General features: G+C 37.4%; 1 protein-coding gene across 1 annotated transcript in view; it reads right to left on the bottom strand.

Annotated features, from left to right (window-relative positions):
• WDR49 (WD repeat domain 49) overlaps positions 1 to 27,201 on the bottom strand; it is a 164,783-nt gene that overhangs the window by 43,253 nt on the left and 94,329 nt on the right. The window contains exons 9-12 of the mRNA XM_005675370.3: positions 15,670 to 15,834; positions 12,351 to 12,466; positions 2,658 to 2,788; positions 396 to 494 (exon numbers count right to left, since the gene is read on the bottom strand). Coding sequence (XP_005675427.3) covers positions 396 to 494; positions 2,658 to 2,788; positions 12,351 to 12,466; positions 15,670 to 15,834 — 511 coding nt within the window. The remainder of the gene's footprint in view (positions 1 to 395; positions 495 to 2,657; positions 2,789 to 12,350; positions 12,467 to 15,669; positions 15,835 to 27,201) is intronic.

Raw genomic sequence — 27,201 nt, 5'->3', positions numbered from 1 at the left:
GGTGGCATAATATTTAATACAAGCTCTAGACTAAGCCTGAGCAGCCTCAAGTGAACACAAGTTCCCATTTTCCTACGAAGGAGTACCCAAGGTTCACTCATAGGCAATTTGGCAAGGCTTATTGGCAAAAAATAAACTAGATAAAAATGAGAGTCCTGTTCCCCGCTGTCAGTAATTCAGAAATGCTGATGTAGCATAAAGAAAAGGAACAGCAAGCCATGGAGAATCTGCTAAGCCAAGTAAATCTCAAGGTTCTTTTTAGTCACTTTGACAAGACAACGGTCTCACTAATCCCTGGCGCTTAGAGCCAATCATCTATAATTCAGAAGCAAGCTGCAGCAGGCCCATGCACAAACAACCAGCCCACATTATTTTAGTTTCAAACTTGCACTCACCCGATTTTGATTTTAGCAGCCTCTGATAATCAGGGTGAAGGACATAGTGAGCATTTTCTGTGCTGTTGTTCCACAGAACAATTTCTCCATCATAACTCCCTACAGGAGCCAAGACAGAGAATAGAAATTACCAGAAAGTTAGATAGAAAATACGAGCAAGAACAATTAGAAGAAATCATTATCATAATAATTTACATGGAATCTGGCACTTTGTAAGTTTTCTCTATATATTTGGAGACATGAATGAATAGTAATTAGTAGTGTTTTTATTTTTTTTGCATTTATTATTTATTTGTTTTAATTGGAGGCTAATTACTTTACAATATTGTATTGGTTTTGCCATACATCAACATGAATCTGCCATGGGTTAGTGTTTTTATTAAACTTTAAAAATTGGAAACTTCACAAAATATCATTCAGTAAGTTTGATAGATTATTGTAATATCTTTTGTGTGTGTGTGTGTGTGTGTGATAAGAAAGCATTCAGAATAAAGGCTTTGTAATTCATCAATCTGAGTCCTGGTTCTACCACCTACCAGCTGTGTAACCTTGGCAAGTTATTTAACTTTACTTGATGCCACAAGTTCCTCACCTAAAAAATGGGTTAATAGATTTATTTGTCTGATAAATAAATTTATGCTCTGACAAATGAAAAGCACCTACTGCCTAGAATATTACAAATACTGAAATAGTATTAATAACTACTGTATTATTTGTTTATTATTGAGGGCAGACGAATTTTCCTTCTAGGTTTCTGTTTCCTACATCTGTTCTTTTGTTGTGTGTGTTCTGTTTATTTTTTCTCTTTTATGTTCTTTATTGAATGTTGCTTTCTCCAATCCTAGAACTTTCCCTACACCAGTCTTTTCATACTGTTCCATGCAGAAAACATAAAAAAGTCCAAACAGTGAGGCTAAGTCTGACCAAGCTGGTTTTAGAAGGAGCAGTGCATGCCCAGACCGCTGTTCTCAGCAGCCCCGGGAGAAGAGCTCGCTAGTGAGCAGAGGGCCGACATCAAGAGGAGAGCTAAAGACTAGAGCTGAGCGCTGTGTACTGTTGGTGTCCTCCTTGGGATTTGGAGAGAGAAGAGAGTAATGCCCACTGCACTCTGTATTGTCCTGGAGAGGCAACCTGTGTAACTCACAAACTGGCCCAAGATGATAAGCTTCCACGGGCTAGCTGTTCATGGGAATATCCACCTTCTCTTAACATTTTAAAATGCTTCACTTGCAAAGTGTTTGACAGAGCATGTTCACATAGGATTGAAGGAATGAACGTGAATGAAGAGATTATTTATTCCCCAATTACAATGGTATTTTATGACACTTCAATATCAACTACACAGCGATACTTGTTTTCATCATATTTCAGTATATGGTATGTGCTGCAGGGTAGACTTCCAGCAGCTATAGAGCAAATTCAGCTGCAGAGTTGGCCCTCCTGGAAGTTCTGAAAACAACAAAACTCTAAGTGTAGATAAAGCAGGAAACCTCATATGGTAACACTTCATAGATATCCAAGCTCTTTTCCTGTAATTTTTCATTCCTCTTAATTAAATGACATTTTTGGTCCTATAAAACAAATCAGGCTGTCAAAATATGGATTTTATAATTTCATGGTGCAATCTGTCTTTATAAATTGTTTTCTTTGGTTGGAAGTAATTCAAAAACTTCTGATCCTCTTTAATATGCCACATCAAAGCATGCCCATGGATCCTGTCAAGAGCTTGGATTTATAAACTTTTTGTGAGACCAGTCTTTAACCAACATTACTTAGAGTAAACTGTGCCCAGAGGGTGTTCCTGTTATGAAACATCTGAGTGCTACAGAAGTGTGATTTGTACCCAACAACCCTGAGGTTGCTCCTCAGAAAAGGAAAATGAAAATGAAAGCTAGTATTTACTGATGGGCTTATTGTAAGCACTGGATTAAACCCATACACAGATTATCTTATGTGATCCTCACTATAAACCAACATGCTGATAAATTATTATTTGCCAGAGAAAATGGTATTTTAGAGTCAAAATAACTTGCTCAATATGAGGTAGTGGCAAGTTGTAGAACCAGGATCTGAAGCCCGGTAGCCAGGCTTCAGAGCTGATGCATGTAACCACTGTTGTACAGCCCTAGAAATAAGGACCAGATTTAAAGTACAAGGACAGCTTCTTTAAGAAACCTGTTCATTTTGTAGTTGAGAAAAGGCTTTTTCAAAGGGAGGCAAAGGAAACTATACCACTGATTGTCAAGTGAACATTCAAGTAACCTGTAACAAGAGTTTGTGGAGGTGAAAATGCAGCACATAATATATCATCATGGTGTTGAATGCCTCCCTTCCATTCTTCAGGCTGGATGGAAAACTGATTGAAGTTCTGAGGTCGAAACACAGTAATAGCCCTAGTGAAAAAAGGATATAGCAGTTAGCCGTGGATATAAAAGTGATATAGATATGGAGTAGCCATCCCACAGCTGAATAGCATGATTTGAGAAGTCTAAAAGATGATGCTGGGGACCTCCATGGTGGTCCAGTGGTTAAGACTCACACTCCCAATGCAGAGGGCCTGGGTTCCATTCCTGGTCAGATTCCACATGTTGCAACTAAAGAGTTTGCCTGCTGCAACTAAAAAATATCCCGTGCGCCACAACAAAGATCGAAGATCCTGCAACAAAGATCTGGCACAGCCAAATAAATAAATATTTTTTAAAAATAAAAAAAAAGATGATGCTATCCAAAACTTTATCCCTACTTGTCATCCATAAGGCTAAATCCCAGCACTGAACTTCTTTTTGAAGTCTCTCTTAAATTCCCTGGGTCAATTATGAATATCAGAAGGTTAATCTTTCTTTCACAATCATTAATACCAAACATGTATGCATTTATCAGATTAATCATCCACCACCAAGACCCTAAAAGCAAAATGTCTCCAAAGTGGAACCACTAAGAATTTCGTGGCAGTAACAATACAAAAGAGTAGAGTCTGTGAACAAATACTATTGGATAGTTTAGACAAAATCATTAAAGTTTCTTTTCATCAGTTCATCCAGGATATTTAACATGTTTATATTCCCTGTGGCATTTTCCAGACGTATTTGACCACAGAGTCCTTCCTCATACAGTATCTTGAGGAACTGTTTGTGGAACACTTGAAAATGCAGCTTCAAAGGAATGGGATGGAGGACAGAGATGTTTTCAACAGAAATAGTTTTTTAAAGGTCAGTATCCTGATGCATTACTGGTGAATTTGAGGACAGATCAGAAAGGACAGAGAATGAAATGCTTGATGCCTGGTGAGGAGAAGGGGAGCTTAAAAATTACATACTGGAGGCATCAAGTTATAGGACCATCCTGTTTCCTCTTGATTGAACTCTGGCTACCAGCCTCTGGCAAGCCTCTCCCCACTTCTAGAGCCACACTCATTTCAAAGGGGCATTTGTAACTCCAGGCTTGGTGTCTCCACCCACATTCTCTCTTCACTTTTCTGAAACCTTGCTTCTGTTTCACTCACACTAAAGGTCTCCAATTGCCCTACCGACTCCTCACCCTCTGATGGATGAGTTTGTTCTGGAAACTCTTCTGTTGCAAAATGCACTGTTTCTCTTCCTGTTCCCTGACCTTTCACTCCTTGTACTCTGTTTCCCCTTCCTACTCTCTCTTTCACCTTTCAATATGGACACTGTTGGCCATCATTCCTCCATCCCTCGCTCTCTCATCAAAAGGGCTTGTGCAGGGCTTGTGCATCAATTTTTGTATTAGTTTTTGTATTATTTTTGTATTGGTTTTTGTATTATTTTTGTATTGGTTTTTGTATTATTTTTGTATTGGTTTTGTATTATTTTTGTATTGGGTTTTGTAATCACCACCAGTGAATTTCCAGTTCACTGCTATACACGTGGCTCTTAAATCTGTCTTCATTCATGACTTTTTTCCAGTGTGGAGTTGTTCTCACTTGACAGCTGACAGTTCCATTATAGTTTCCATCAGCTAATATCAAAAATCTAAAATTTCTACCTTCCCTCCACAGGAGGATTCACCAAATTCTCAAAATTGATCAATAGACCAGAATTCCAAATTCTTGCTTGTCTTTCTCTTCCTTAGTCAAATAAAATCCTCAGATTCTGCCTCTGTGATGTTATATATTAATTCCTTCCTCTTTATTTTAAATAATCAACGACAGTTTCCTAGCTTAGCACTCACTAGCTCAAGGCTGAAAAATTGTAAAGGATTCTTAACAAATTTCACTGTCTCTAGGCTACCCACTTCTGGTGCATCCTTCATCCTGCTACCAGATTAATCACTTCATTCAGGAGCTCTTCATATACATTCATTCTACAAACATTTCTTGTTTTCTCCATGAAAGTCCCTGCTCATGGTGCTATAGCGAACAGAACTTACAGAGCCTAACCCTATTAGATGGGTAAGATTTGGAAGAGGAAGTCACTCCAAGCAGTACAGGGAAACAGCATGATCAAAAAGATAAGGCTAATATCCTGTTAAAAAAAATATTTGTTAGGTTTTCCATTTCTTACATGACAAAAATCAAATGTGTGGACCTATTATTTGAGACTCAATAATATTTGGATCCAATCAACTCTTTTAGAATGTTTCCCTTTATTCTTCTGTCCTTGGTTTTCAGAGTAAAATGTGAATGCCCAGTTAAATGTTTGACAGGGCTACTGGAAACCACAGGTAAAACTGATACACCTTCCTAAGTGTTCATTTCACTCGAAGATTTTGGGAGAAAGTATTTTTATATTAAAATAAGGATAGATGAATAAATGTAATAGAAGAAAAGTTCGCCTGGATTTTATAGATAGAATACAAGGTTTCCAATAGATTCCTTCTTTGCAGGAGCTATTTTAAGCTGTTACGAGTATTTAGAGGTTGTTTCTGAAGCACATCTCATGTTCAAGCCAATCAGTACTCGTGTGTGTGTGTATGTGTGTGTGTTTAGTTGCTCAGCCGTGTCTGACTTTCTGCGACCCCATGGACTGTATCCCACCACACTCCTCTGTCCATGGGATTTTCCAGGGTTTCTACTGGAGCCGGTTCCCTTTTCCTCCTCCAGGGATCTTCCTGATCCAAGAATTGAACCTGCGTCTCCTGCATCTTGGACACTGGCAGGTGAATTCATTACCGCCTGTGCCGCTCGAGAAGACTTAGGCGGTATTCTTGCTGCTCTCTGAATACGTTTTGCATTTCTAGCTGCTTTGTTTTTATTCACAGTGGGCTCTTCCATCCCTCCGTGGATTTCCTTCCGCACACATACCCACACTACCTGACTATACACCCATTCATTAAATCCTATCTTGTTCTGTAGGCTTCCTTGATAACTAGTGTTGAAAGAAATATATCCCTCTTCTGGTCTCTTACATAATTTACATTTTACTCGCAACATTTAATTCATATTATATAGTCTCTGCTCCTCTGCTATAATGTAAGTTCACAGAAAACAGGGATCGTGTTTTATTGTACAACCCTATCATAGTGACCTAAACATATTGCATATTCAATAAATATTTTCAAATGATCAGATGAAAAATTCTCTGCTCAGATGTTACCTCCTTGGGGAAGCTCTCCCTGACCACCCAAGCTATAGACTTCCTTGAGTCTCTCATTCCTCACCTACATCATTTTGATTACATTATCATTATGTGATATTGGGATCTGTATCTATTTGTCTGCTTCTTTTCTGTCTTTCCTACCAGAAGTAAGCTCTAAGAGAGCAAAGCTTTTGTTTTTTCCCTCTCAGCATCAGTAGTACTCAAAATAGTACCTAAAAAATAATAGGCATTTCATAAAAATTTGCTGAATCGATATATGAATTACTCTCCTTTTTAAATCAATAATCTAATATTAATGTTATTTTAATAGTATTAATATAAGGCTTAGCAAGACAAGATAGTATAAGTAAGGTAATTTGCAGTTCTGAAATTGTCATGAATTTTGTAAGAGTTTTATATGTGTATATTTTAAATTTCCTCTTTACCTATTGGTATGTTTGACTGAAGAGATTACCTTTTGAAAAGGGAGAGTATGAAGGTGGGAGTGAGATGGAAGAGGTCAGCCTATATCTCCTCTATGATCTCTCCACCAATAGTTAATGTCAGTTGTCTTCTTTGCCAAGCCACCGTTTTAACTGGATATACTTAAGGAGTACACCCCAAAGCACAAATCCTTTTCATAACATGGTATAAAAAGTAGCCATTCTGATATTTGACCTTGTGTGTCACAGTGGTGAGAAGCTAATTAGCTGCCAACTTTCCCTTAAAACCTAACCTGAAACTTTCATTTGAAATGACAGTTATCCTTAAAATACCTTCAGAATCCACACTGTATTTCTTACTTTGTACATTTCCAAGATAAGTTTTTTCTAAGTTTGTACTTTTGCCAAGAGTAAAATTGAAGTGCAGAACGAGCCAATTTTTAGGCCATTTTAAGAGTCTGAGAGATTTGTTCTTTCTGACATTGAAGGAGGTTACTAGTTCCATTCCACACCTCACATCTGAAGTCCTGGGAGGACTGCTACTGAGTCACTGTGTTCTTCTGATGACGGCCTTATCTCTAATTCAGAATTTAGATGCAATGACCAGTTCTGAGAAAGCAAAATTAGTTTGCCTGGCAAGAGGCAAAAATAAATTTTTTAATGTGTTAAAAAATAATCTCTTTTAGGATGAATGAGATAGGATAATGAATTTTACCAAAACGTATCATGTAGAAACTATCACATTGAGAACAAAAGAACAAAGTTAATTATTTGTTCTCTTGGGGCTTCTCAGTGGCACAGTTGGGTGAAGAATCCACCTAGCAATGCAGAAGATGCAAGAGACATGGGTTCAATCCCTGAGTCAGGAAGATCCCCTGGAGAAGAAAATAGCAACCTACTTTAGTATTCTTGCCTAGGAAATCCCATAGACAGAGGAGCCTGGCAGGCTACAGTGCATGGGGTCACAAAATCAGACACGCATTTTACACATCTGTTCCCTCAGAGGTTAATTGTTCATGTCTTGTTAGTCCAAAAGAACATATACATTGTTTTTAGAATAAAAAGGTTATCTCAAACGTAGGGAATGAGTTCAAAATAAATCAGTTATTTTTTCATGCTTTTTCCTAAAATTTGTGGAGCCCAATTTTGGATACTGAAACCATCACAAAGTTAGTCTTGAGGGTTATTTGTGAATTTCACACATACTCGCCCCCATCCAGCCTCCAGCAAGATTATCCAGAATAAGTCACAGCTTTGGAAATGCTCATTCTGATTCTCATCCTAATAATAAAAAATGACTGAGTCATATATAAGATTACATACAGTTCTTTAGCAAGGCAATTATTTTGAGAATTTAATATTTTGTGATAGGTAAGTTTTATTGTTGAGGAACTTCAAATTCCTAATTTCAATTCCCTTAAAAAATACTTTTAGAAATAGAATTATATCTACAGCTATTTATTGAGTACCTACTTTTTAAAGAATTCTGTGAAGAATGCTACTATCCATCATATTTTCAGAATTATTTGAAATTATATGAAAATTCTCTTTTCTATATTTATATTTTTATATATTATATATACATATTTATAGTCTTTATATATTTTACAGACATAAAACATTCACAAACAAAGTTTTCTCCTTTAACTGAAAGAAGAGAAATAAATGAAGAACTTATTTTTATTTTTATAGAGAGTTGTAAATATAGAATCATAAAATTTCAGGGCATAAATTTAAGATAAAAATAAGATAAAATCTTAAACTTCATTATGATCATTTATTTGATTTCAGCAGAACTATACATATTATATGACTACTTAACAAATGCAAAGGTAGTTCATCATTTCTTCACTTAGTTTTACCAACATAAACATGGTTGGGTATTTAACCGAGCATTTTTTAACTGACGCAAAGTCAATTTACAGCTTTGTCTCTCAGTACATTTTGCTTACGATGATGGGAAACATATTGTAGAATTTCTGAATTTGGGTTCTTTTTTCTGGTGGAAGTAACCTCTAGATATGAATGGTCATATTCCTAAACAACCTAACGGGCTCTCTGATTCAGGCCTTGCTTAGCAGAAAGGGGCATTTTCCATATCCTGCCTTGTATGCATCAACTCCTCAATGAGAACATGATGCCCTTGAGCGAAGGAATCTTGCTTTTTCACATTCAGCACACCATGTTTCCTAACTCCATGTTTTCCATCTAGGTGCAGTTTAAAGATATTTGTGGAAAGGAAAGGGGAAAATTATGGTAAGATAAAATTCTGAGGTATTATTAAGTTGATAATATGTGGTATTTTTTTTCCCTTCAAATACACAAAACTGATTCATTAGCTTTGATTGACTTGATCAACTTAGGCAAATTATTTCTTTAAAAGAATGCAATTGATCTCCCATGATTTAGTGACTCCATCAGTAATTCAGGAATGGTAGAAAAAGCATGCATTTTGGCATAGACTTTTAACTCAGCTGCCTACTAGGTTTGGCCAGGTTACTCATCAAGCCTCGCCTCCTCCTTCGTGAAAGAGAATTGGTAATACTTGGCTTTCTGGCTTATTGTAATGAAAGAATAGATTTGAATATCAATTCTGTTTTCCTCTTATTTGGAGTGTGTCCATGGGTAATTAATCTCTTTAATCTTCAGATTTCCTATCTATTCAATAAATGTTAATTAAGTCATTCAACAAGTATCATATAACATCTAATAAGCATATATTAGATATACATACATATTAATGTTCAATAGTTATATTCTAGGTTAAATAAAGTCCAGGAAATTAGAAAGCACAAAGACAAATGGGGGTGTATTTCCACCATAGGAGGAAAGAAAAAGGTTCTGGTAGAAAAGATATATGAACGAGACTTCAGATAAGAATAAACATTAACTACATGATAAATATTTGGAGAGAGATTTCTAGATAAGGGGAGAGAACGGGAGTGTGAAATGGTACGGCTTATATAGGAACACTCTGACAGCAGGTTTCTATTTGAGTTTAGAATTTACACAAGAATGGAGTGTACAAATGAAGCTCAGAATAGGTCTGGGACACAGGGAGCTTTGGTTTTTTTGTTGTAGACATTGAACCAATGAAGTGACATAGATAAATGGTATTCTAGAAAGAAATCACTGTAGAAATCATTTAAATGAGCAAATCTATTTAAGAGGTAAAAGAGAGACATTTACTAGAGAAAAGGACAAGTGAGAAGGCCGTGACCTTCGTGTACGTAGAAATGATGCTCTGGAGTATACAGTTTAGTAGCATTGGGAATAGATTTGAAAACAATATCTGGACTTGAAAAGAGATAAGGCTTAGTGACTACTTGACTGTGAAGTTGGATAAGAAGGATGACCAGGTAGATGACTAGGATGTCTAGCTATTAACTGAAGCTCTGAATCTAAGAGAAAAGTAGGTTTAGGGAAAGGAAATGAGTAAAATGGGCTTCCCTGTTGGCTCAGACTATATACAAACTGCCGGCAGTGCAGGAGCCCTGGGTTCGATCCCCAGGTCAGGAAGATCTTCTGGAGAAGGGAATGGCTGCCCACTCTAGTATTCTTGCCTGGAGAATTCCATGGACAGAAGAGCCTGGTAAGCTACAGCCCATGGGGTCGTACAGAATTGGACATGACTGAATGACTATCACTTTCACTTTCATGCATAATACACTCAGTTTAGAATGTGAAGAATTTGGGATCACAGTCAGATACATCCAGCAAGCAAACAAATGAGTGAGCTTAGAAAGATAAGAGCTGAGGACAGAGATTAGACATATCTACAGAATATTGCCTGCCTTCCAAGATGAAGCTAAGGATTAAGTTGGATAATGTATGTAAATTGCATAATACTACAAAGCTCTATGAATAAAAGAAATTGATGGCATATTTATGTACCGAATTCAATAAATGTAATTTCTATTCCATCTTGGACAGAATTATCGGACCAATTTCTTTATTTAAATAAAGCCTAAAGTTAAAGTTACAGTATAACTTAAGAGCCTCCTCTGGATTTTAAAGAAAGCTTAATAAAGACTCTCAAACTCCCACTTATTTCTTCTCAAGTCACTAAATTATTAGGGAGTTGGCTTAATGGACTATCCTCCCCAAGACATACCAAACAACTTATCTGTTTTCTTGCCTCTTTTGTTAAATGCTTCTTGGTTAAAAAAAAAAAAACCTCCCTGCAAAGATCTTCCAAAATCCATCCTAATGTAAGACATCTTGCTTAGAAAATATAAAAATATCATTTTCAAATTCATCAATATGAAAGTAAAACAATATAACTGGGAACATAGTCATTCAACTTTCAATTCCAACTACAGGATCCAAGTCCTGACAACCTTATGGAAGGTGGAAAAGATGGAGAAAAATGAGAAGAGTGATGTTTTCCTCCACTCATTTCAATCTCCCCCAAAATTCCTCCCCAGGGTTACAGAAAGTGATCACCTGCAATACAGATCAGATCATTGGGTGTTCTTTTTAAATCACTTTTAGATTACTCTATATATCTAATCTTTAGAAATGCAACCCTGTGACCAATTTTTTTAAGAAGCCTTACATTTGATGCTAATTTCTAACCATGGATGTCTACAAAATATGATTAAGAAAATGGTGTCTCCAAAGTTTTAACCAACACATTAATTTTTAAAGCTCTTTTTGATATGTGCAAAATTAAAGTGAATTGGCTGTATACTACACATCTACTCTGCCATGATACTAGATAATTCCACTTATTCATTGCCATAGCCTAATTACAGAGAGCATTAGGCCATAGTCTACCGGAGCAGTTATGAGTCATTGATGGATCATGATTGCTCCCATGGATATGAAGAAGTTTTCTTTCAAAGGTGAGGATGATTAAATTAGTTCTTAATAGCAAGTAGAACAATCTGAGCTATAATTTCTTTCCTTATAGTCAAACTACCTCTGAAAACTAAGCTCTGTGTGCCACTGTATTCTCTAGTCTAGTCTAGTATGTTCACATTTGCGTTAGACGCAACCCTTCCCTAAGTTTGATAAAAATCCCCAAATAAATATTACTTATTTTCTAGGTATAAAATTTGATTTAATCCTAGCTTCAAACCATTACAATCATATTTCTATAGTGAATAATCTTGGGCAAATTACCTATTAGAGCGATATTTCTTGAACTGTTGAATTTATGGACAATGTATTTTTGAAACATATCACACTTCAATTTTCTTAGGGCTTATACAACACCATAGAAAAGGCCCTGTTTATGATCCGTTAGTTCTCTCAGGAAAAGAGGAAAACAAAGTAGTTTTCTTTATAATGAAATGGAAAAACTGCTCTTTGAATACAGTAAGTGAAATGTGAAAGGCCCTTCTCTACTCTGAAGTGACGGAGGTGCTAACACAGATTTCAGCAGGCTGCTCCCCTCTTGTGCTGCAACTGAAACTGAAGCTGAGAAGAAGAAACAGTTCCTTTTACAGTTGAAGGAATGACATTTATACATTAAGAATTTATTGACTATAAAATTTGGGAAAGTTTCAGATTTAACACTCAGGAAGCGGTATTATGTTTCTATCTGAAATGGTTAAAGAAAAAGACAGGTTCTTAAAGCCGGAGAAAGCGCTGTTAAACACTTCTCAAAGCCTCTCAAGCTATATGATCTTAAAATATTTTATTCACTAAGCATCCAGCCAGTTCCAAACAGTTTCACTCATCAAGGTCACCAGCAAGTTAAAGACTCAGAATTAGGATTAAATCAGTCAAAGACTCAGAAAACAGGATTTTTGGATTCTTTTTTCTTTTGTGGTGGTGGCGGTGGTGGTGGTTTAGTCTCTAAATCGTGTCTGACTCTTGCAACCCCATGGGTTGTAGCTCACCAGGCTTTTCTGTCCATGGGATTTCCGAGGCAAGAATACTGGAGTGGGTAGCCGTTCCCTTTTTCAGGGGATTTATAAAACCCTCTCCTTTTACCTTCCTACAGTTTTGCATGAAGTCTATCATACCTGTCCCAGCCTGTAACTAGGATTGTCTTCTTAAGAACCAGGATGTGAGAAATATCCACAGCTCCCGCTTGCCCAACATTGAGTGTGTGGTGACAACAGCCATTGAGGTCCCAGACCTTTAAATGAGAAGTTAAAATCAGCTTTGAGATAAGAAAAGAAAATGTCTTCTCAGTGAGTACAGCAGCAAGATGTAATAGGATTATTTTACACTTTTTTGTTTACGTTCTGCACTTGATTCACTTAGACACAGAATAATTAAAGCCTTCTCACCACTTAAATTTATCTCATATGTTTATTACTCTATTTGTAACCTTATCAGTCTACTCTGATAATAGTTGATTCAAAGGCAATACATCAGTGTATATTTTTAAGGGGGAGGCAGTATAAAAACATGAAAAGCCTCATTTTGGAGTCTGTCAAAATCCTGTTTCTTTCTCCAAGTATCTTTCTAAACTTTGATTTCCTCATTTATCCCTTTATTTCAGGGATGCTTGGAATTGTAAACATATAATACAGAGCTTGAAACACAGTCATCATGTCCTAGGTTTCCTATCTTCTGCCAATAAAACCTCCTGTTGACAGTGGGTACCTGACCCACATCCACAGAAGCACAAACAGTTCTAGTTTACCTCCTCAGGCAGTGGGATAAGGATGTTGACCAATCGGTTCACTTTAAGAGAGAAAGTAATTAGCTGTTAAAACTAAGCCCTGCTAGAAACATTGTTGGTACATCATCAAAGGGCAGTTGGCACATTCTATCGAGATGAAAATCCATATACATTTTGCCTCAAAATTTCAACTTGTAGAAAATCATTACTCAGAGATACTCATATGTGAAATTATGTATTTTAAAGGATTTTCTGCAAGCATTGTTCATAACAGCTAAAAATTTGAATCAACTTAATTGCTCATTAACAAGGAATTGAACATCCAAATATGGAATATCTCCACAGTAGCATATAATGCAACTATTACAAAGAATGGGTCATTTCCAATCGTCCAAACTCTGTCCAAAGCCAATCAGCCATAGGACCTTCAGCAAGTTGTTTATTTCCTTAGGTTTCAGTTTCCTCAACTGGTATAATAATAGTACCCAGCATATAGAGGTGTGTGTATGTGTGTGTGTGTGTAAAGTGCTTAGGACAGTGCATGATTCATAGTAATATGCAATAAAATTTAACTAATATTATTCTTGTTGTTTGCCTTCATATAAATCAGTCTAATGCTCACAGCCTAGAAAGATATGCAAGAAACTAGTACTACTGGTAGCCACAAGCGATGAGAAGGGAACAGGGGTGAGAAAGACACTTTCTTTTCACTGTATATACCTTTTAGGCTTCAAATTTTATTGTGTGCATATATTATTCAAAACAATTAATTTAAAAACAGAAACTTGAAAACCATGATAAATAGGGCAATACTTTTAAATCTTTGATTGCATAAGTACTGGATTTGGGATTCTAAATTATAAATGTGATTGGAAAAATATCATTCATTCTTTTTTCTTTTTAGAATATGGCCTGTGCAGCCCAACCTTGATTTATGCATCCTACACAGAAGTTGCCAGATTTCAGAATTCTATTGCGCTATTGTGATAAAGATAAATGTACCTTCAAAACCTGTGATTGTAAAACTAAATTCACATTAGCTTATAAGATGTCAGGACTCAAGCTGAGACACTGAGGAGTGTACATGCTCTTCACCCACGTCACCTTGTTTTCCTCTAAACAGGGCTCTTATAAAGCCCACCTAAAATAATACTCACAGAAAAGTAGTATAAAGATTTGACTGTCCCCAGATCCTATCAAGCCCCTTAACTAGGACCAGTTTTGCAACCATCTACAAGTCTGCCCTACCCTGGACTCTATGACTAGTTACTTTGCAACATAGGGACAAAAACAGTCTAATCCGTTGCCTTCTTTTTTCAGTCCAGCCTTATATCCAAGGACTGGTATGTGGGATACTCACTTTTTCGATTTTTTTTTTTTTTTTTTGCCTAAGTCACTGTCTAATACCCCAGTTCCATTTACTTCTATTTTGTTCCACCTGACTATTGGGATTAGAATTATCCCATTATCTTCACACATTTAACCATTTTCTCCCATGAAGATGTTATTTGACTTAAACCCATGCTCCAAGTCCATACCTCAAGCCATTATCCTTCCCAGAGGTCACAGTCTGCTAATTTCCAGAGATGCTCACTGCAGCATGCTTCACAGTGACCGATGCAGGCTAGAATTCTCCTACATACTTGCCCCCAAATTCCACAATGTTCCACCTACAATGGCAACTCACTCCAGTATTCTTGCCTGGAGAATTCCATGGACAGAGGAGCCTGGCAGGCTACAGTCCACGGAGTCGCAGAGTCAGACACGACTGAGCGACTGTCACTCACTCACTCACTACCTACCTACATATCTAGGTAGCTTTCCACTACCATCCCCAGCAGTCTACCTGAATGCATCGTACACCCTAACACAGGAGGTCCCTCTAATTAATAGCCTTCTGATCCCACTTATGACAGAAACTTAAGAACAATTCAAAGCTTATTCAGGAAACTGTCTTCTGTTGTCTCAAAGTGTCACAAGTCATCCCAATCTGATACTGTCATCACTTTCAGTGCTGAGGCGAGCAGAGAGTGGGCATGATTTTAGATTGTAAGAATCTAGCTTTACCTGAAATTTTGATGATTTTTGCAAAATAATACAGCATTTTCCTCCCAGAAGAAATTAATAATAATTTGATAACTGAGAGGATAAAATAATGTTAGTTTAGGATGGATAATAAATAAGATTATGATTGTTCTTCCTACTATCCTTCTTTACTATCTTATTGATACTTACCTTCACATAAAAATACAATTTACAAAATAGGTTGATTTTAAGATATTCATTTTCTGAAAAACTTGCATTCATGTCATTTTAAAAGTTTATGTACTTGCCCTGATTTCTCAGTTTATAAACTGAGAAAAATGAAACCAAAGACATTAGCTAAAGCACATGAAAAGTATTCAGGCCTCTTATTCCCCAAAGTGGTCCTCTATCCAGAACACTGGAAAAGGCTTTCTGAAATGAGTAAGACAAGCTGTGCTTTGATTCTAAATAATTTATTCATAAAAATCATTTATTCATTTTTCCACAGAGGTTTATTTTCCTAACAGCTTTGTTATTAGATGGTTTGAGTTATTTAGCTCTTCCTTGTCTCATCTCTTTTCTTCCAAGACCAAAATTACCAACACAGATATAGCCAAAGCTGTGTCTCCTCGCACAATGTTTTAGCCCCCTCCTATCTGGATAAAGAAGCGTCACTGTGTTCGCACCTTTACGGTCCCATCTGTGCTGCCAGTCAAAAGCCGCGTCTCATTTGCATCTAGGGCCATCGTGCTGATTTCTGCGTTGCCATGGCAACCGGTAAACTGTTTGATTTTCTGCCCAGTGTCTATCATCCAGAAGGAAACGGTCGACCCCACATCAGAGCTGATTACCTATGAGAAAATAACATTGTAGAGAAATTAAATATAGTCCCAGAATTCACCGCTTTTATTTCAATCAAAATATCCAGCCTGTGCATTTCCGCTAGTGAGTTCCACCAACAGTTAGAGACATTTTTGTAATGTATTTGCTTTCTTTTGTTAAGCTGATAACGTTTCAATTTCTAGGCCAGAACTGAGGTAATGAAGTCATGATTCTCTTTATCAGAAAAGATAGGAATCTTCTTCCCTTACCCACTGTTCAGCTTAGTGTCTAGAGACTATCTTGAAATCGAATACTTCTGAAAATAAACATATAAATCTTTTACATTTCGATGAGAAAGTTGATTTTATCAGTCATGATGCTCTGACACTATTCACTCTATGAAAATAAACCTTTTATTACATATCAGCTTTCATTTAGCATTCAGAAGAGAAAGCACCACCCGCCATTATGGGGAAAAGTTCACACCAGCTGATTGCTAGAACTACTGCTTCTAACGCCATTAGTTCCTTCCCTCAAGGTACTGCATGTATTTTCACAATCAACATAATTATCGATGGGTCGTTAAAAACAAAGAATCCAGGAAGGCTGAATATAAATCTGCATATACACTCCAAAAAGAAGGCAAGAAAACAAATGCAAGGATAGGATTACATGTAATAGTCCCACAGTAAGAAACTTAACAGTGTCAAGTAGACTGCTTATTCAAGCTCTAGGTAGTTAGATGCCCTTTAAGAGATTTACAGGTTAAAATTACTTTGTTTATGTGACATAGGGATGCAAAGGAATGAAAGAAAAAACAAAAGACCACTGAACATAGAAATATGTAGGTAGAAAATTGCCTGAAGCAATATCTAGATTTTTTAAAAATTTAAAGCATAACTTTATCCACTTACATATTGATTGACAATATATAAATATAAACTTATCAGGAATTTGTTAAACTAGAGTGTCACGTTTTCAGAATTAAATGGGTTAAAATTTATCAAATGCATTTTCAGAAGACCTAGGAAACTGGCTGTTATGCATGTATTCACTCATTCACTCATTCATTCATTCACCCTACAGGCATTCATTGAACATCCACTGGGCACCAGTGGAGCTTCACTGATGAATCTCTGCTCTCAAGGGGCCTGTAGCCTAAGCTTGTACACTAGAATCACTTTAAAAATCACAATTTCAGACCAGACCAGAGTTGGAATTGGACCAATTGGACTAATTGGACCAGCAGTGGAATTTATATAGGTTACTTAAGTATGCAGCCTGGGTCAAGTGCTACTGGGCTAGAGAGAGAAACAGACAAGAAATAAATAAATGCCCCCAAATCTTACAAGTACAGAGGTATCAGCACTCCGTGATCTGGGGACACAAAGAGTAAACCTCCAAATCCATTCACTGGAGTGGGGGATGGGGATAAAATGTAAGGAGGCTCAATCGGGGATTGACGGTAGGGACAGTGAGCGCCAAGCCCTTTACATTCATTATCTCACTGGACCTTTATACAAAGCCTGCAAAATTATGTTATCACTCTCTTTCTACCATGATAAAATAGAGATTCTAATCAGCTAAGTACCATTCCCAAGCTTATAACAAGGTTTGAATCTTAGACTTTCTATGACAAACACATCAAAAGCCTTCCTCTATTTCATCATTGTACCCTAGGTAGTTAAAATGCTTAGAAGAGAGAACTTGGAGTCTCTTTCAAGCATGAGAAACAGTAAGAAGTGTCATGAAGCCAGAATGCAGACAATAAGATAAATGATGGATTATCAGGTGAGGATGCACACTAGCAACAGATGTTTGAACTCTTCAGTGAGCAATGTCAGAGAATAATAGCATGTATAAAGTTTTTGTTGTTGTTAACTGGGAAAGGGTTCATATCTCTCATTGGTTATCAGTGGCATGTATGACTCAAAATAAAATTAAGAATGATTTCTTTGTTCTAATAAGGAGGAGAGAAGAAGTGCATTTTTTATTAGTTAGTTTGTGAAGATACCTCTGGCAACAGTGCAGAAAACAAACAGGTTGTGAGAAGACCATTCAGAGGCTGATGTTATACTCCAGGTAGAGACGCTCACCTAAGGCAGTAGTTCCCAGAAGCAAAAAAAGAAGCAGGATTGAATGAAAGGGCCACCATTTAACAATCTTTATGCCTCAACAAAGAACTGATTATTTGCATGGGAGCTCTTGTAGCCCCTTTTCCCCCTGATATTGCAGCTCTCAATCAGAAAATTTCTTAAATGATGTAAAACTATATCTATGCTACACATTTTCTCTCAGTGAACCAAAAGTAGCTTCAGTGTTTAATTACCATTATTAAACTATAACATAATTTCTTTATATATATATATATATATGTTCATTCCTCCCTTTGGTATGAATTAAAGCCTCCTTTCCCCCTCCTCTGTTATTTCCACATGAATTAATTCTACAATTTAATACAATTTAATAAACTAACAGGTGGTTCCACTTCAGGCTGAGCAGATGTTAGACTGAATGAATGGAGACTCTTTTTTTTCCTGAATAGACTTGAATTTTATTTATCTCTACACACAAACACATATCTATACCTATATCAATATCTCTAACATCCATATTCTTGTGTTGTTGGAAGAGGGTGTTTGCTATGACCAGTGCATTCTCTTGGCAAAACTATATTAGCCTTTGCCCTACTTCATTCCATACTCCAAGGCCAAATTTGCCTGTTACTCCAGGTATTTCTTGACTTCCTACTTTTGCATTCCAGTCCCCTATAATAAAAAGGATATCTTTTTTGAGTGTTAATTCTAAAAGGTCTTGTAGGTCTTCATAGAACCGTTCAGCTTCTTCAACATTACTGGTTGGGACATAGGCTTGGATTACTGCGATATTGAATGGTTTGCTTTGGAAATGAACAGAGATGATTCTGTCGTTTTTGAGATTGCATCCAAGTACTGCATTTTGGACTCTTTTGTTGACCATGATGGCTACTCCATTTCTTCTGAGGGATTCCTGCCCACAGTGGTAGATATAATGATCATCTGAGTTAAATCCTCCCATTCCAGTCCATTTTAATTTGCTGATTCCTAGAAAGTTGAATGTAGAATGTTTACTCTTGCCATCTCCTGTTTGACCACTTCCAATTTGCCTTGATTCCTGGGCCTGTCATTCCAGGTTGCCGTGCAATATTGCTCTTTACAGCATTGGACCTTGCCTCTATCACCAGTCACATCCACAACTGGGTATTGTTTTTGCTTTGGCTTCATCCCTTCATTCTTTCTGGAGTTATGTCTCCACTGATCTCCTGTAGCATATTGGGCAGCTACTGACCCAGAGAGTTCCTCTTTGAGTATCCTATCATTTTGCCTTTTCATACTGTTCATGGGGTTCTCAAGGCAAGAATACTGAAGTGATTTGCCATTCCCTCTCCAGTGGACCGCATTCTGTCAGCACAACAACACAGGAAAAGACTCTACACATGGACATCACCAGCTGGTCAACACCAAAATCAGATTGATTATATTCTTTGCAGCCAAAGATGGAGAAGCTCTATACAATCAACAAAAATAAGACTGGGAGCTGACTGTGGCTCAGATCATGAAATCCTTATTGCAAAATTCAGACTTAAATTGAAGAAAGTAGGAAAAACCACTAGACCATTCAGGTATGACCTAAATCAAATCTCTTATGATTATATAGTGGAAATAAGAAATAGATTTAAGGGACTAGATCTGATAGACAGAGTGGCTGATGAACTATGTATGGAGGTTCATGACATTGTACAGGAGATAGGGATCGAGACCATCCCCATGGAAAAGAAATGCAAAAAAGGAAAATGGCTCTCTGAGGAGGCCTTACAAATTGCTGTGAAAAGAAGAGAAGTGAAAAGCAAAGGAGAAAAGGAAAGATATAAGCATCTGAATACAGAGTTCCAAAGAATAGCAAAGAGAGATAAGAAAGCCTTCCTCAGCGATCAATGCAAAGAAATAGAGGAAAACAACAGAATGGGAAAGACTAGAGATCTCTTCAAGAAAATTAGAGATACCAAGGGAACATTTTATGCAAAGATGGGCTCGATAAAGGACAGAAATGGTAGGGACCTAACAGAAGCAGAAGATAACAAGAGGTGGCAAGAATACACGGAAGAACTGTACAAAAAAGAGCTTCACGACCCACGTAATCAGGACGGTGTGATCACTTACCTAGAGCCAGATATCCTGGAATGTGAAGTCAAGTGGGCCTTAGAAAGCATCACTATGAACAAAGCTAGTGGAGGTGATGGAATTCCAGTTGAGCTATTTCAAATCCTGAAAGATGATGCTGTGAAAGTGCTGCACTCAATATGCCAGCAAATTTGGAACACTCAGCAGTGGCCACAGGACTGGAAAAAGTTTTCATTCCAATCCCAAAGAAAGGCAATGCCAAAGAATGCTCAAACTACCACACAATTGCACTCATCTCACACGCTAGTAAAGTAATGCTCAAAATTCTCCAAGCCAGGCTTCAGCAATACTTAAACTGTGAACTTCCAGCTGTTCAAGCTGGTTTTAGAAAAGGCAGAGGAACCAGAGATCAAATTGCCAACATCCGCTGGATGATTGAAAAAGCAAGAGAGTTCCAGAAAAACATCTGTTTCTGCTTTATTGACTGTGCCAAAGCCTTTGACTGTGTGGATCACAATAAACTGTGGAAAATTCTGAAAGAGATGGGAATACCAGACCACCTGACCTGCCTCTTGAGAAATCTGTATGCAGGTCAGGAAGCAACAGTTAGAACTGGACATGGAACAACAGACTGGATCCAAATAGGAAAAGGAGTACGTCCAGGCTGTATATTGTCACCCTGCTTATTTAGCTTATATGCAGAGTACATCATGAGAAACACTGGGCTGGAAGAAGCACAAGCTGGAATCAAGATTGCTGGGAGAAATAGCAATAACCTCAGATATGCAGATGACACCACCCTTATGGCAGAAAGTGAAGAGGAACTAAAAAGACTCTTGATGAAAGTGAAAGTGGAGAGTGAAAAAGTTGGCTTAAACTTCAACATCAGAAAACGAAGATCATGGCATCTGGTCCCATCACTTCATGGCAAATAGATGGGAAAACAGTGGAAACAGTGTCAAACTTTATTTTGGGGGGCTCCAAAATCACTGCAGAGTGATAGCAGCCATGAAATTAAAAGACACTTACTCCTTGGGAGGAAAGTTATGACCAACCTAGATAGCATATTGAAAAGCAGAGACAATACTTTCCAACAAAGGTCCGTCTAGTCAAGGCTATGGTTTTTCCTGTGGTCATGTATGGATGTGAGAGTTGGACTGTGAAGAAACTTGAGCGCTGAAGAATTGATGCTTTTGAAGTGTGGTGTTGGAGAAGACTCTTGAGAGTCCCCTGGACTGCAAGGAGATCCATCCAGTCCATTCTAAAGGAGATCAGCCCTGGGTGTTAATTGGAGGGACTGACGCTAAAGCTGAAACTCCACTAGTTTGGCCACCTCATGCGAAGAGTTGACTCATTGGAAAAGACTGATGCTGGGAGGGATTGGGGGCAGGAGGAGAAGGGGATGACAGAGGATGAGATGGCTGGATAGCATCACCAACTCAATGGACATGAGTTTGAGTGAACTCCGGGAGTTGGAGATGGACAGGGAGGCTTGGTGTGCTGCGATTCATGGGGTCGCAGAGTCAGACATGACCTAGCGACTGAACTGAACTGAACTGAACAGAACATCCATACTTACCCAATTTATACAAACTCTTTTTTTTTTTTTACCTTATTTTGTATCAGGGTATTTAGCTGATTAGCAATCATGTGTCAATTTCTGGTGAATACTGAAGAGACACAGTCATACATAAACATCTATCCATTCTCCCCCAAACTACCTTCCCATCCAGACTGCCACATAGCCTAGAGTCAAATGACCTGGATCTTCATAATAATATGATGCAACACTTTAGCTATCATTCCATGTAACTGTTTCTATCTGCTTTGGTTTGTGCAATATGCCGGTGGTTAAGCACTGGGCCTGGAGCCAGTATGTTTGAGTTTAAATGTCAGTGTCTAAACTTGGATTCATTACTTAATCTCTATAAGCTTCAGTTTCCTCACCTATAAACTGGAGAGAATCATAGTTATCCCTCAAATCGTTTTTAAGAGGTTTAAGTAAGCAAATACTTGTAAAGCACTTAGCACAGTATATATCATACAATAAATACTTCATACAAGTTAGCTAGTATTACTATTCTATTTAAGCTTAATAACCTGACCTCTTATTTGAATTCATGTCACTTTTCATATCCAAACCAATTCAATAAAAATATTTAATGACTTGGTTTCTTCCAGCCATGAGAATGAATGCAGACAGTTACATTTTAGAAACCAGGTTTTTAGATGAAGCTTGAAATTTAAAATTATATCATACAAGATTTTGCACACAATTGCTTAAGACTTTGAATTGTATTCATTAAAGACAAAGTCATGAAAACATAATACTCCAAACAAGTGAAAAAAATTTTAATTAATTGCCCTTATTCTTTTTCTTAATTTATTTATTTTTTAGTTGATGGATAATTGCTTTATAGAATTTTGTTATTTTCTGTTAAATATCAACATGAATCAGCCTTAGGTATACAGATGTCCCCTAAGGGAAATTTCTGATAATGATCTTTGAAGAAAGGTTATGGAATTTTTTGTTGTTGTTTAGTTACTAAGTCATATCTGACTCTTTTGAGACCCCATGGGCTGCAACCCACCAGGTTCTACTCTCCATTGGATTTCTCAGGCAAGAATACTGGAGTGGGTTGTCATTTCCTACTTCAGGGGAATCTTCCCAACCCAGGGATAGAAACCTGCATCTCCTGTTGATAGGCAGATACTATACCACTGAGCCACCTGGGAACCATTTTTTCAAAAATATTCATTGATCTATTATATACTAAGCATTCACTAAAAAGTATTCTTTGACAGAAACAAAAACAAAGAAAAAGAAAGTAAACTATGTTCAAAGAAAGATGTGCTTACTTGTTCAAGACTGGCCTCATTCACATTGCAAAGCATCTCATCATCCACCCACCGCTTTTATCTAATGCAGACGTTCAATCAGGAGTTAGGAACCTTCGCTTTTTGATGCTTTATACTCCCCTTCCTCTGCCTTAACCGGCTGAGCCCCAAAATACCATTCATCACTTTTCAGCACCTTTCTCTACTCATTTCACAATTTCTCATGAAATCCGAATCAATAATGACAACAGTGTACAGCCAGTCAGATTTCATTCTATGGCAATCTGCCTTAAGGCGCAGTCTTCAGGAAAACCATGTGTTGAAATATAAGGACTGACTATGTCACAAACACACCCCCAGTATTAACCAGAATCTACTCTCACTATGACAATATCAGAATGCGAGAATAACAAGACAAGTGAAAAGACCTTCAAAGTCTAGTGAGAGAGAAGTGTGTTTCGCATCACTTGGCAGATAAAGAGGTTTGACTATCGGACGGTGAAGACAGTATTCATAGCAAAATGTTTTTATCAGTGATAAAACCCAGAAATAAGTGTTGGCATCACATTTACATGCCACATTTTCATGATACCAAGTCCCTTTAAGTTTTCAGTTTACTCCTGACTGCTTCTCATCAGATGAGACATTAACTGTTGAGGACCGAGCTTTGGCATCTGCAGAGCAGAAAATAGCATGGTCCTAATAACTACACTTCAGTGCAAATGGACCTTGTGAGCAAATCATTCCAATGGAGAAATGCTCCACCTTATGTGCCTGAGTTAATAGCTATTTAGGAATATATAGGTCTTTTTGTCTCTCTCATCTGAAGCTGTCACAGTCAATCAGACAATTGTAAGAGATGGGAAGTGCTATCCATGCCCCCTGAATGTCTTCCTGCTATTTCAACAACAATAAGCACTTCTATTATATTTTATATGCATCTCAAGTTGTAGGTCTAGGCAAGAAGAATCAAAAATTACAGAACTGCAGCAGCAGATGTTGCTTGCCTACCAAGGGATCAGGACATTTGATTGAATTGCTGTTCATAATTTTATTTTTTTTAAGTCAGTGCTGTTTATAGTCCCATAATATAAAGCAGGTTACCTCTTTTATTTCTATTTTGCATCAGATCTCTAGAAGTTACAACTCAGTAAATAGTGAGGTGAAGAGAATAATAATATCTCAGAGGACTGGTACAGACAAAGAATGCAAATATTTTAAGGACGTCATTCCCCATTTATAAATCTTATTTGTCAGATATCACCTCTTTCTAAATGAATTTATAATTGGACTTTTTAGATTCATTCCTTGAGTTTACTGAACCCCTACAATATGCAAGGGTTTCTCTGGTGGCTCCGTGGTAAAGAATCTTCCTGCCAATGCAGGAGATGCAGATTCGATCCCTGGGTCGGGAAGATCTCCTGGAGAAGGAAATGGCAGCCCACTCCAGTATTCCTGCCTGATGGTGGTGGTTTAGTCGCTAAGTAGGGTCCTACTCTTGTGACCCCATGGACTGTAGCCTGCCAGGCTCCTCTGTCTATGGGTTATAGTCTATCTGGTCACAAAAGAGTCAGATGCAACTTAGTAACTAAACAATAACAACAGTATGCAAGGCACAAGATCTAGGCACTGGTGATTCAACAGTGAAAAATTCCTGCCCTTATATTTAGTGGAGGAAGGTTGGAATCAATACAACTAAAAGACAAAAAAGGCATGCACACATACACATACAAAATTAAGAGTGAAAAACATTATGGAGAAAACTAACCAAGAAGAAGGCAGAGATCACTGGGAGTGGGTACAAGCTTGGAGGCTCAGGGAGGTTTCCCTGAGGAATTATTTGAAGAAAGATATGACTAAGGTGAAGGAGGGAGCCATACAGATACCTGGGTGAAGAGAGTTCCAGGCAAAGAAAACAGCAATGCAAAGGCCCTGAGACAGAGTGTCCTTAGCATGTTCAAGGACTAGCAAGGAGGCCAGCAAGGCTTAGGGAATGTAAATCAGGAGAGGGGCCACGGGGTCTGACCATCTGTGCTCATTATTCAGGTGTTCAAAATATTCCCCAAATGACCAGGCACACACAGGGACTAGGGTATGAAGTCAGAAAAGCATCACTTCCCTTTTTCTTGGCTAGTCTTTATTTAGCTTTTACTCCTGCTTTGTTCCGTGTATCTTTATACACGATACCCTTTGTCCTTTAAAGAAAATCTGCACGGGAGGTATTATAAATTCTTATTTTATAGATAATAAAAGTTCGCTTAAAGAAATTAAATGACTTGCTCAGTGGAAATCATTGGGAAACTCTGACTCTAAAACCTCACCACCTCCCTCCTTCTGAAAAATTGCTGAGAATAAAAGGTACTTCCAAAAATAGTTGAGATTGCATTGGACTTGCAGGTCCTGATGCCACATGCTTGGAAGTTTTCATTCCACCCTAACAATGAGCAAAAAGCTGGACAAACTGAAAAATCAACGACTCTTCTTAGACCACTCCAAGAAATGAGGTCACAGGGCAGATCATTGCTCTCCAAGTTGGAGAGGCCAACAAGCAGATTGAGAAAATCACGACCTACCAGAGCAGAAACTCATGAACCAAAAACTCTCTGGGGAACGGAGCTGAGAGAGGAAAATCAGAACCGTAACTGATGGATTGCTGGAAGCTCAAAGTGGACAAGTCTGAGAGTCAAAAATTCTGAGGAGCTGGTCATAGGGAGCTCCCACAAGCTTACAAGTATTACTTTGAGGTTACAGATCAGGATAAAGAAAGGTATCTCATACTCACATTAAGCAAAATAAAGTAGAAGTAGCTGTATTAATGTCAGAAAAACCAGACTTCAGAGCCTTTGTCCTCTGAAGGCTCTGAAGTGGGCTTCCCTGGTGGCTTAGATGGTAAAGAATCTGCCTGCAGTGCAACGGACTGGGATTCAGTCTTGGGTTGGAAAGATGCCCTGGAAGAGGAAACAGCAACCCGCTCCAGTATTCTTGCCTGGGAAATACCATGGACAGAGAAGCCTGATGGGTTAGAGTTCATGGGGTGTCAAAGAGACGGACATGATTGAATGACTGACACTTTCACTTCATGTTCAGGCTTCAAAGCAGGGAAAGTTATTAAGAATAAAGCAGGTTAATTTTCCAAAAAAACATAATGATCACCAACGTGTATATAACTGAAACCTTTGTCAAACTATGTGAGGCAAAACTTGTAGAATTACAAGGAGAAATACATGAACCCACTGTTATAGTAGGAGACTTCAGCACCCCTCTATCAGAAATGGAAAGAACCATTCTAGGCAGAAAACCAGTAAAGATGTATTTGAACTCAACACCACCATCAATCAACTGAATATAATTGACATCTATGGACTATCTCACCCAACAGCAGCAAAGCACACATTTTTCTCAAGCTCTTATGGAAAATTCACCAAGATAAAACACATTTGGGGTCATAAAATACCCCTTAACAAATTTAAAAGAATAAAAATCATACAGGGTCTGATTGCAGATCACAATGAAATTAAACTCAAAATGTATACAGAAAGATAACTGGAAAACCCCCAAACACTTGGAGACTAAACAACACCTTTCAAATAAAGCATGGATCAAAGAAAGAACATCAATAGAAATTTTAAAATATTTTTAACTGAATGAAAATGAAAATATACCTTATCAAAATTTATGAGATTTTCTTTTAAGCCCCAGTCAGAGAAAGCAGTGCTTAGAAGAAAAATTATGGCACTACATACATATATTAGGGGGGGAAAGAGATCTAAAATCAATCATCTAAAATTCTACCTCACAAGAGTAGAAAAAAAAAGAGTTAATACAATATAAATAAACAGGAGAAAAGAAAAAATAAAATTAGAATCGAAATCAATGAAATTAAAAATAAAAAAGCATTAAAATTAATGAAACCAAAAGCTTGTTCTTAGGAAAATAAATTTTAAAGTTGATGATCCCATCCAGGCTAAGTAAAAAAAAAAAGACAAATGATGCACATTGCCAACATCAGAAATCAAAGAGAGAACATCACCCAAGACCCCATACACATTAAAGGGATTATAGAGGTATGCTAAACAACTCTATGCTTACAAAGTTGATAACCTAGATGAAATGGGCTAATTTGTTGAATGACATAATCTGTCCAAACTCACATAAGAAGGAGTCTGAATAGGCATATATATATATGAAATTAAATCAATAGCTAATAGTCTTCCAAAACAGAAAGCAGCAGATGTGATTCATTAATGAGTTTTACAAAACATTTAAGGAAGGAATTATGCCAACTATATACAATCTTATTCAGGGAAAAGAAGCAGAGGAAATACTTCTAAGCTCATTTTATGAGACCAGCATTACCAAAATCAGACAAAGACATACAAGCAGAGAAAAGTATAGATC

Source organism: Capra hircus, chromosome 1, assembly GCF_001704415.2.
Source record: "Capra hircus breed San Clemente chromosome 1, ASM170441v1, whole genome shotgun sequence".
Classification (NCBI taxonomy): Eukaryota; Metazoa; Chordata; class Mammalia; order Artiodactyla; family Bovidae; genus Capra; species Capra hircus.
This window is presented reverse-complemented; position numbering and strand designations above follow the sequence as displayed.